The sequence below is a fragment of the Hippocampus comes genome, unplaced genomic scaffold (genome assembly GCF_001891065.2).
Source record: "Hippocampus comes isolate QL1 unplaced genomic scaffold, H_comes_QL1_v1.1 scaffold125, whole genome shotgun sequence".
Taxonomy (NCBI): Eukaryota; Metazoa; Chordata; class Actinopteri; order Syngnathiformes; family Syngnathidae; genus Hippocampus; species Hippocampus comes.
Genome location: NW_017805453.1, coordinates 445,737 through 458,252, shown reverse-complemented (window position 1 = coordinate 458,252; position 12,516 = coordinate 445,737). Strand labels below are relative to the sequence as shown.

General features: G+C 42.2%; 1 protein-coding gene across 1 annotated transcript in view; it reads left to right on the top strand.

Moving 5' to 3' along the window:
• The window catches only part of schip1 (schwannomin interacting protein 1), a 234,990-nt gene that overhangs the window by 4,537 nt on the left and 217,937 nt on the right, over window positions 1-12,516 (top strand). The window contains exons 3-5 of the mRNA XM_019874276.1: window positions 4,922-4,989; window positions 6,609-6,695; window positions 8,219-8,333. Coding sequence (XP_019729835.1) covers window positions 4,922-4,989; window positions 6,609-6,695; window positions 8,219-8,333 — 270 coding nt within the window. The remainder of the gene's footprint in view (window positions 1-4,921; window positions 4,990-6,608; window positions 6,696-8,218; window positions 8,334-12,516) is intronic.

The window sequence follows — 12,516 nt, the reverse complement described above, 5'->3', positions numbered from 1 at the left end:
CCCCTCCTTCACCGTATCTTAGCCAGAGCCTCTCTCACTCCCAGTACATCATCACGGAGGGAATAATCTCAAGTGCTCCATTTTGCATTTTTCTCCACTTGGTGATCATGATCTCGCGCTGCTCGCCTTATACATGTCTTTCTTCTTCTCCGGGTCCTTACCTCGCTTTATAAATGTGTGCCTCCCCCAAAACCTCTTTGTAAAGTATTTGCCCCTGTTAAAGGACCACCGCGTCACACGGAGCTGTCTAATGTTTTGGTTAGCACAACTACAGCAACATATTTGATTTCCACAGTATTTATTAAAGGGGAGTTACATTTGGACGAATTGTGAATGAAGAACTTTTAGTTGAGATCAACTGTCATTCAAAATGTAACTTATTAACTTTAGACTTGTCTGTCATTACGTCATTCGGAACGTCTCATGAATAGTCTAGTCTGCAAAGTAATACGTCAGAAAATTGGCTTATTTAGCAGCAATTTGTAATTTGGCTAAGGTTGTTGCTGTTACAATTGAAGACAAATTGAGCATTATTTTCATCATGCACTAGTGCGCAAATGTGGGCCTGTCCTGATTTTTGTACCAGCACAAGGCTCAGGTATGCTTCTCCCATGTCGACACCATGTCACCATGCATTTAAAGGCTACGAAAGGAGCCGTCTTGATTTCTTATAATAGAAATCGGCTTTGGCTAATTTGCCCCCTCGCGGAGATATGCCACACACCGCATCGGATTTATGCCGCTCATAAAAATAGAGCCTCTAGTGTAAAATAATTTGTTGCTGTCAAAAGGTCTTAATGACAAGGCTTTGAAACAAATGTGGGGAAATATGATAATTTGCTTGTGATTTTGGGTAATTTTAAGATCCTTTTATCACCCTTTCTCAATTTGGCAAGTCTTATGAGAAGGAAAAATTCACACTTGCATGTTACCAAAGACACATTACCGGTATGCCCGCCACCCCCCGCCCCCCATCTTCAGAACACATAGGCATCTTAAAACATCTCTGACAATGTTTTAATCAAAAATATCCTAAGGATAATGAATTATACACCCTTTGAGCTGTTTTGGAGGGGATGGCCTTGTGTCATACAAGTGAGGCATCTACCACTGCCCCTAAAGAATGACACTCTTGGTCAAGCTCAACCTATAACAAGCTAACCTTAGCTCCTCCCTCAAATACAGAGATCTTTGAACATCCATCCATCCATTATCTGAAACCGCTGAATCCTCACGAGGGTCGCGAGCGTGCTGGAGGTTGCCAGCCAATCGCAAGGCACACACAGACGAACAACCGTTCGCGCTCGCAATCACACCTAGGGAGAATTTAGAGTGCTCCGTTAACCTGCCATGCACAGTTTTGGAATGTGGGAGGAGTACCCAGAGAAAACCCACAGAGTCACGAGCAGAACATCCAAACTCCACACAGAAAGGCCGGAGCTGGAATCGAACCCTGCATTTCCTCACTGTGAGGCGGACGTGCTAAGCAGTCGATCACTGTGTCGCCGATCTTTGAGCAACATAATAACGTCTCCACAAGGGGGCACAAATTTTCGATACAAATGCCGATGATGTATATTAACACTGCCAATAAAAAAAGCATTCCACGAAGCCTTTGGTGGAGACGGGCGTAGCGGAATGTGCCACCCCTCCAATGTGGCTGCATGTATTGAACACAGCAGAAAACGCCACTGCTAGCCAGTGGATGCATAACAATGGTTGGTATCTAACCGGTCAGTGCAGATGTCACTGGCAAGTGTGTGCACTCCAGCAGGCGTTTGCACATCTCTAATGCGTTACTTGGAGGGCTGACTCTTGTCACTTCATCTACCTGGCTAGTGTGCGCTACAATTGACTGCATGCTTTGACTTCCTGAAGCGGAGCTCAGTGTGAAAAAAAAACCTAATTGCCCATAAAGACCAGAAAAACATTTTTTTTAAAGAAATGTAATAGGCAAATAAAACATTTACGTGGCTGTTTAATTCCACAGTTGACAGACCCAACTTATTGTTTTCAAGCAATTAAAAAGTCAATTTTTTTTTTTTTTTTGGTAATATGTTCCTTTTAAAGGAAATTGATTTTCGCTAATTCAGGTTCAATGTGCATCTCGACAGTTGCGGCTTCGCCTCATCACTCACTTCCTTGTGTTTCCAGCTGCAGCTCACCAGATATTAGACCGATGCAGATGTTTCACACTGCCAGTCCAACGGAGGGAGATTGATGTGCGTGTTGAATGTTGAATGTTGTGTGTGTGTGTGTGTGTGTGTGTGTGTGTGTGTGTGTGTGTGTGTGTGTGTGTGTGTGTGTGTGTGTGTGTGTGTGTGTGTGTGTGTACATGCTGACCTGGCCGTGTGTGTTACCATGAAGCCAGGTGCATGTTCGTGGAAGAATATACGCATGGATTTGTAGTCATGAATGTGAATAACACAAGTACTCCTACAAATGATTTTAGGAATGCATCCACTAATTTTTCATCAGCGAAGTACTATCCGTGCCGCAAAGCGTATCGATCGCCTTTTTTTTTTTTTTTTTTTTTTTAGAATTTGAAAATAATGTGATTTTGTTGTTGCCACGCATCCTCCTAGCAGGGTAATGTGGCGTTCATATCGATGTTCCATGCAGTCATTCTATCGATTTGAACTATTGCGGTTCTCCTGTCATCAGCCTCAGCCACCTCGCTCCTTTTTGCTCACGTTCAACTTTGAAGTGTTTTTCATCCTCTGCGGTGACCCGTGCTTTATGGCCGGTTGTAAACACTCAGATGCCGCAGGACAATCATGAAGGCATCTGCAAAATAAGACGAGCGACTCTGCCTCCGATGTAACTTTTAATATGTGATAGTTCACTTTTGAAATATTGCCGTCCAAATTAAAAATTCCATTATCTTGTCATGAAGATGTAGTAGTGGCACGCTGAATTCGTAATGAATGATGTTGGATGAGATAAATCTCTATTCAGATGAAAATAAGAGCCAACTTTTGACAATTTATCATGGACGCCGATGTTTAATTGAACATCTGGCTCGAGAAAACGTTTTTTTTTTTTTTGTTCATGTAGTTTTGAGTTCAATTTTTTTTTTTAATTGGGTTTCTTTTTGTTGTTGTTTTTAAACAGTTGCACTCATTCCCACTGCAGATGTTCAGTTCCATAATATAAATTCACTGGTTACAATATTCAGAACGGTATTCTCATTAAGGTCTTAGGTGTGATGGAGCATTTCCCAGCTGACTCCAGCCCACTTAACAAGCAGCAGTTTGGTACTATGAACAGATCTCCCAAAACAGGCTTCAAGCTGTTAAATTTTACTCCCTGTTAAAGTGTAGTGTCAAACTAAACCTATAACAAAGGCAATTACTTCTGTATTTCAAACAACAATATAACTTTGCTTCAAAGTCTGATATCTTAGCCACTGGCGGGCAAACAAATAGCATCCATGTGGCTGCGTTATAATGAAAGGAAGAATTGCTGCTATAAACGTAAACATTACTGTAGATTACTACGTCAATTACAGTATTTAAGTCAAACGCTTCTTTTTTTGTCTGCATTACTGTATTATACTGCCACCCGGTGGCCAAATCAAACGCACCAGAAGTAGGCACAATTAATTAATCATGATGGATAGAAATGAGTTTGTGCATCATCGTTAATTTACATTTCTTCATTTAAATTTTTTTATGACAGTAACATTTTATAAAGCACAGTGTTATACAATGCTTTCCTTATTTAGAATACATTACTCACATTTTTGGGGGAGGGGGAGTTTGGGGGGGCGGAGAAGGTATGAACTCGGGCTGAACAATTACTGTATTTTTCGCACTATAAGGCACTTTGAAGTATAAGGTGCACTGTCAATGAATGGCCTATTTTAAAATTGTTTTCATATCTTGGGTGCACCACATTATAAGGTGCATAGAATAGAAGCTACAATAGTAGCTGCGTTTGTGTTATGCATCCACTAGACGAGCTAAAGGGAATACAATCCACCTTTATTTATATCGAGCTTTTACAACCGCTGCAGCTGTAACAAAGTGCTTGAAACAACTTTGAATATAATAAATATATCCTCAATACTAAAATTAGAATATTGATCCAGATACAAGGCACACTGTCGGCTTTAGAGAAAATTGAATGCTTTTAGGTGTGCCTTATAGTTCATGAAACATGAACAATTGAAATGATAAAGCCTGTCTGATTTATGTTTATGCCACACGTTAGGTAGAATTTTTTGAAGTGAATGCTTAAAGGACTGCAAGTCAGTGTAAATAAAAAACATGGGAGGACAGCCTTGAAAAAAATAATCACAGATTAAATTTCAATTGCAATGTTGAGGGGCAGGGGAAAAAAAATCCCAATTAGACTATATTTATACATCGCCCAGCTCAAGTAGAAACGGATTGATAGCATTTCGATTTATGTAATTTGAAAAGATTCTTGATTTATTTTGATTTTGGTTTCAAGCACAGTCAAAGAATGAATTAAACACGCATCTCAAGGCACCGCTTGATGGCGAGCAGGAAAATGCCGGATCAAGTCGCATTGCTCATTTGGTTCCCTCTGCATAGTCGCTATGAGCTCAGTGGCAGCACGACACCCTTGTTCTGCTGCCTCTGTTTGGCTGATCGGCACGCACGCACACACAAATGCGCATGCGCACACATTAATGCACAATCAGCCTCTAGCTGGACTCTTACGTTATTTACATTCATGAGAACAGATCGAGAAATACAGTCTTGTGACCAATAAACAGCTTAGAGAGCGATATGGTAAACCAGAATGACTCTCATTAGACTGCTAACCCCTGCCAGGGTTGAAAAGGCTCTTTTGGATCACCACCAAACTCCTTCATAGAAAGAAACACTTTCCTGCTTTGTCGTGTTTGCACTTGTTTTTGACTGATATGTTTTGCTCTTACTCCGTGCAGGATGAAGTGAAGCGCTATCATCGCTATTGCAATCACAGTGGAGGGCAAACGGCTCCCAAGGTGGAGAGGTAAGACGGCACATACCGCAATATTGACGCAAATTTCCAAACAACCGATAGTATACCTCAAAGGTCAAACACCTCCGATGCCGCAGGGGAAATTCGACCTCCTGGTTTTTTTTTACATATTTGTAATATGTAGCACAAACGGTCCTTTGAAATCCTAACAGAGTTGGAACTCGGTATTGAAACCCTATGCTTCATTTGAAACAAAACTCAGTATTGACATCCTCATCTGAAACTATGACCCTTCTTGGAAACCCTAATTTGTAACCCAGACCCTTGTTTGGAGCCCCAACTCAGTCTTGAAACCCGAATTTGAAATGCTAACTCTATCTAGAAGCACCAGTTTGAAAGCCCAACCCTGACATGAAATGCCCTTTCTTTAAAACTGTAACCCTGACCTGAAAGACTCACTTGAAACTCTAACCTCGGCTTGAAAATCTAATTTAAAACCTTAACATCTTTTCGAAACCCACACCCAGGCCTGAATCCCTAATTTCACCCTTCACACTGTCTTGAAACCTTAATTTTAAAAGTTAGTCCAGATTTGAATCTGTCACTTTTAACTCTCATCATAATTTGGAAACCCAACCCAGGCTTGAAACCTGAATTTGAAATCCTAACCCTGTATCGAATCCCTTTTTCAATACCATAACCCAGGCTTGAAACCCTAATCAGAAACCATAACCCTGTCACAAAACCTTGATTTCAAACGCTAACCATACGTTGATGCCCAACCATAGGCTTAGTCACCTAATTTAAAACCCTAACCCTGTCTTCAGCCTCTACTGAAAACCCAAACCTGGGTTGAACCCCCTTCTTTGAAACCATAACCCTGCCTTGGAACTAAGGTGATTATCATCAACAAAAACTAAAATTTAAAAAAAATGCAATGAAATAAAAATGAAAGGTAATGACGTTCCAAACCCCTGTCCCTAAAGAAAGAAATAATCTGCCAAATTTTGTCAAATATCCTCTTTGTTGTCTGATAGTTAAACAAGTACCAATGGACAAAGTATTGTAAATGTTTGTAATTCATATGTAAAGAAAAAAAAAGGAAATTACTTTATCCATGATACATATATGTATTTTTGAATGTATTGGCTTATTAGTCGGTTAAGGGAATTTTTTGGGGGAAAAATATCTTAATTGTTATAAGGCATATATTGAAATTGGGGCGGGGCCTGGTTATTATTATATGTTATGATTAGCAATTAATGCTATTCGTTTATGTGAACACACTAATCATGTTAATGTTTTCTCATAGTAATGAGAATTTTAATTTTAATTGTATAATGATCAACATTACTAGGAAATCACAATTGTCACATCATTGTTGAGCTATTTTTAGAAGTGGCCCGCCAGCTACTCATGTGGTCCTTGGGGGCCCAGGGGCCTCATGTAGGTGACCAATGCTCTAACCTAAGTTTGAAACACAAATTTTGAAACCTTTATCTGACCTTTGAAGCCCTACTCTGATCTTCAAACTCTATTCGAGGCTTACAACTCGACTTTAAATCCAAAACACTGGCTTGTAACCCTAATTAGAAACCCGAACAGTGTCTTGAAATCCCACCCCTGGCTCATCTCTCCCCTGTCTCTTTTTCATCCTTGCTCATCCTCAGGCACCTCCAGAGGGGCGAGGTGGAGGCAGACAACAGGCTTCATCGCCGCGGGCAACAGCAGCCACACTTGGAAATCAAGGCTATTGTGTGAGTCTCACCTGTGTGATTGCTTGACTTACCAAAAGCCCGTTCTTCTCATTATTTGGTCACTTTCACCTTGCACATGACCGGTGCGCTCATTGCCTCCCAGCTGCTGTTCAGATTTAGTCAAGGCTCCCCCTTGTTGAGAGTTGCCGCTTTGCGAAGTGGAACGGGGTGAAAACGGCTCTCGCCTGCGGCTTTTCCTTCCATGAAAGTGGAGATTAGAAAACGAAAGCCATTGTTTCTGTGTAGAGTTAATATGATTGCCACGCAGAGGGCCGAGACCGACTTCCAGGGAAAGCGGTGTCTCAAAAGGGAATGGAGACAAGAGGAAAAGTGGCAAAAATGGGGTTGGAGGCAAGAAAAGGGCAAAGGTAGTGGTTTAGTGAGCTTTCTGCTTCTTGATTCAATTTGTTCCATTTGCTTCAGCTGTCTCTCCGCTCTAGCGGAGGTGAATTGTGTTTCTCCATCGGGCAATTGATGCGACACCCCACGGTGACCCTCGGTGTCGGGGCCACTTGGTGGATGAACAGAAAGTGGAGAGTGAGAGGAAGTCTTTCGGAGGTGTGCGCCCTGAAGAGTGGGAAGAGGTTAGGGCAGGCTGAAAAACGTTCTACAGGCGCAAAATAGATCAAGTTCAGAAGGAAAATGAAGAAATCCACACTCAAGGAAGAGAAATGCTGCGCTGTGACAACATCCACGGGAAGGCACAAAAATGACAGCACAATTCAGTTGTATTTAACTTTTAAGTTTACATTTAATCTTGGAAAACAGTTTCTTATTGCAATTGTCAACATTTCTTTGCGATGCATTTGAATTGAATCGTTATTTCAGAACAGTTATTTTATCTTTCCTCTATTTAAGCGCAGTGTGAATGCATCATGTTACAGTGACTTCCAATGGTATTGAAGATACTTTTTCGGAATAAAACCTCCGTCTCATTTTTGATGAGCACTACACAACTGTACCTTAACGTTGGTCATTAAGGTGCTCAGAGAGCTGAATATTTTTTAAGGTGGTACGTGGTGTATAAAGTTTGGATCGATTGATCCATTTTCTGATCAGATTTTTTTTCTCTTTATTTTTTTTTTTTAAACGATGATCGGCTCCAGAATCCCGATCATGTAACGCAGGGAGTCAAACCCATTTTTTGTCGCGGGCCACTTTGGAGTTACGGCTTCCCTTGTGCCACACATATTGAAAGTCACAGATTTTGTGTGTGCAACAACCGGATAACAAGCAATAACAATAAGATCTGGTTCAACGGGTTTGTGCGCTTGCCCTTGGATTTGTCACCCAATCGCAAATCAAAACTCCGCATTTCCACATTCACATCCTCACAGACAGTCAAAAACTAACTTTGGGTTCTTCGATTTATAATTGTCTATTGTCGTTTGGAGGTTTTTCTAATTTGATACCGATCTTGCAATGGTTCTCATTAGATGTAGGCTTTCCACCCCTTATCATCTTGTGTGAGTTCAGGTGAATTTATTTGCTTCGCCATCACTCAAACTTCCTTCGCTTTCCAGCATCCAGCGTGCCTGGCGCGCCAGCGTGTCACGCCGAGGGAATTGGCAGGAACATGACAGGAACGGAAGAAGCCAGAGTCCCGATGACACCGTAAGGACCACCGACCTTTTCCCGGTAAGAAAAAGACAAATGCCGTGACAGGAGCCTTGTGAGCCATATCTGCTGCACCGGATTAATAACGCAGCAGGGGCAAGGGAGAGAGGGAGGAAGGAAGGGAGGGGTGTTTATATTCAGTGTCATCTGCAGCGGCACGAGGGTCGCGTCGACATGGGCGCATCAGGGCACCAGCTGGCTTGCCGCCCAGAACCTTAATTAGCCCTTAATTAGGTAAATTTTCAAAGCTGGTTGATTGATAAATGAAGTGTCTTTGGCCGCGTCCTCCCCTGTCTACATCTCCCTCCATCCCTCCTCACCTCTTGCGCTTCCCGAGGGAGACGGTTTGGAAATTAAACAGTGCTCACAGGGCATGGCAGCCAAACAAAAGACAGAGGTGTTGAAGATAAACAGTCACAACAGAAGGCTGAGACGAATGCAAATAAAAGGTGCCTTTACATTGAAATGATAGACCAGGACCCAGACACACCACAGTGCGTGCACAGCTCCAGTCATGCATTTAGTACAAACCTTTTGCAGAGACTGAAAAATATGATGTCATGTCTGCATTCTCACTGGTGTGTGTGTGTGTGTGTGTGTGTGTGTGTGTGTGTGTCTGCGAAAAAAACCAAACCGGAAAAAGATTCCCTCAACAAACAGATGGACTGGTCTCCTGGTGAGACTGTGTTTGTATGCAAGTTTGTTTTGAGCTTGTTTGTTCTGCTTGAAGGAGTTTGTTGTTCATTAGCGCAGCTGCAAATGGATTCTTAATTACAAAGTTGCAGTAACTTAAAAGCCAAATTGACACACACATACAGACATACCTCAGGAGCTAACAAGTGCCCCAAAATTCCACATATTGCCCCAGTTATTATCCATCCATCCATTTTCTACACCCTGAACTGTTTGCCAGCCAATCTCAAGACATACATAGACAAACGATTCACACTCATAATCACACGTAGGGATAATTTAGAGTGTTCCATTAAGCTGCCATGCATTTTTTTGGGAATGTGGAGGAAACCGCAGTACCCAGAGAAAACCCACACAGGCACGGGGAGAACATGCAAACTCCACAGAGGAAGGCCGGAGCCGGAATTGAAGCCTGCACCTCTGCAGTGTGAGGCGGACGGGCTAACCAGTCGCCCACCTTGCCACTCCCTCCCAGTTATTAAATAATTTTAAAAAGTGAATATTTTACCAACACCCGCGTTCAGGACATGACTTGAAATGCAGAGTAGTTTCGAGAGGGTTTGTGGATCGGGGCTATTTTAACACTCAAACTGGGACACTGGTTCACCTGCATACAGAAGCTGCTTTTAGGGAAGTAATGCAGAAGTGATGGCCGATGATTTCACACAAAAATTTTCCTCGACTTCTTCCCGTGAGTCCTGCCTCCACCTGCTCCATGTCCATATGAAATTGCATCGCAGTTTGTTTTCAAGATTTTCCTTTATAAGTCATTGGTTGCTCGGATCAGCGATCCCAGTCAATCATATAGCAGAAAAACACAGTGATATTTGAGAAGTGGGATTATAGGATTTACAGAACGTGTGCAATAATTATGTAAACAAAGGTTTTTCATACCACTGTACGTCGATAATTCCCGAAGCATTTTGGCCTTTTGTCCCTATATACTAGGCATGGGTGACTACCGATACCAGCCATTGTTATCGGGCCTTATTTTTAAGTAGTGGGTACTGTGGAGGTTGCTGATACCTGCCACCGATACTTAAGCCAAAAAAAAATAAATAAATAAAAATATCTGACCTCGAGTAAGACCTTCTTGCCAGTAATTGTTTCTCTGTGTCAGAAAATGGTTTTGTCCACAATATTTTGTCATTCTGTTTACTGAAATGTCCAATGTCAAAACGTAATTGAGGTACCGGTTCTCTGTATAAGTGAGTACTCAAAGAGCGAACACTTGTACTGGTATTGGTCCGACAATAGGTGGTAACGAACATCCCCCGTATGTACAGAATATACCCCACTGAAATTAAAGTGTTTTGAACGCTCTTGTGGATTCCAAGGTTCTTGCGAAGATGCTGGTCTGTAAAGTAGGGGGGTTGGGCTGGTGTGCAGGGTTCAAACATGCTTCATGCATATTTCATGAAACTCCGCTGTTGAACACAACACACAACCAACACACCTGCGCTCACACTGTGCGAGACTGCAGCATCCACTGAGGTTTTTTTTTTCCCCCCCTATTGCTTTCTGTCTTCAAACACTCTCCAGCGATAACACAGACAATTCCACTCTCTTTTTCTCCATGTCAACTTACCCATAACTACTGCGCATCTCCCCGGGAGTCTTCTCGTGTGTATTTGTATGCCGAGCCTCAACGGACACGGGCCTGCTGTAAACTATTACCTATACGCCGAGGCGCCGGGCCCTTAATGCCCCGCTCTCGCCTTCCCTGGCCTTCTCATAGTAAATCGATATATCTGACAGTTTGAACACAGCACCTCACCTCCTCTTTGCCCACCTGCGGGGGGTTGGGTGTGCGTCGTGTCAAAGGCAGAGTCGCTCCAACCAAGGTAGTATCCTGCAGGGGTGTGTACTGGGGCAGGCTTGAATAGACACAGCGTGTCAGCTCCTGGCAAGTCAACGCCGTGACATTTGGACATTTTATGAGAGTGGGATGGGGGTGTCGAAATGGCAAATTCTGCATTGTAAAAGACGGATAGAGCGAGAGCACATTAGAGCTTATTGTGATTGATTAATCCCTAGTTAGATCTAGCATTAACGTCGGTGACGATGAAGCAGCTTGTTTTTGCACTTAACAACCTAAGCGTTTTCAATGGTGACACTGAGTGGTGCTCCATAACATTTTAGTCCTCAATTACCCGAGCCTCCGACTCAGAGTTCTGGTAAACATTAGAGGCAATTGAGTCCTCAGTGAACCTGGTTTTGTAAAAAATTAAGGCAGTCTTCAATGAACTAAACATACTTGTTTAAGGTAATTCAATCGTCAAACAGCGTAATATACGTACACGTTTTTGGAATTGTCTATAATGAGGCTGGCAATTTTGTTTCGCTGTGCCATTCTTCAGCTAATCTTGCCTTTTCGTCAGAAAACACAAATTGAAGTGTAATAACACTGAAGGCATTTTACTTCTCTTCAGCGACCCTAACTTGCAAGGTTTTGTACACAAGAAAAGCATTTCAGTCTGCAAAGAAGTTGTTATATTTGGACTTATCAAAGGCAATTTATTTTTAAAATATATTAACATGCTTCAGGGTTTTTCCTGCATTCAAAATTGTGTGGCTGCCACTGCACAGGAACGACCTGAAGCAACGCCTCACGCCCTCCTTCACTGAGCTGCAGTATGCCACAGCATATATTGGAATATCGACATCTTGTGAATAAATCTAATAATATCAGTTGCTTACAAGTCTCCTAAAAAAAACAACAACAACAAAAAAAATATTGAAAAGCTCATTACCGGTGACAAGTGAAACCATGACTTTTTAAAATCATGGTGAACTGTCAATTGTCTTATATCTAAACGTGATGAGTTAATTCGAAACAAAGCCACATTCCAGTTATAAGCGGCTGTGTACACTTTGTGCAACCACATTATTTCAGTTATTTTTTTTTTACTTTCCCTCTCGTAAAAGATGAACCTCATGGTAGGATCTTTTTTTTTTTTTTAATCACAAACACCTGATATTTATACAAAGGTGTGTAGACTTTTTATCTCCGCTCTAGGTCTGTATGTGAGTGGGAGTGGCTGCCTGTGACGACCAGCCCAGAGTGTACCACACTGCTCACCCATAGTCAGCTGTGACAACATTTCCTACTACATTTGTGATTTTAGGCTCATGCGCAGATTTGTCCAGGTGCCACAAGTATGTTCTCTTTTTTTCTGTCCATCCATCCATCCATTTCCCGTGTCCTCATTACGGTTGCAGGTGAACTGGAGCCTATCTCAGCTGACTACAGCCGAGAGGCGGGGTACTCATTGAACAGGTCGCCAGTCAGTCGAGGTCCATTGGTTTCATTTGTTGAAATGATCACTGCTTTCTTGCGGATGAAGCGCTGATGCACCATTGCCCAAGAAGTAATAACATACTTCTATTTCCTGCGTTAATTTACTGTAAGATGGCAAAGGGAAGAAAGTATAACATCATCAGGGCTCAGGCCTGCATCCATGGCCGTGTTTGTGTTGTGAACATTGATCTCCTCCCAGCCCTGTGACAT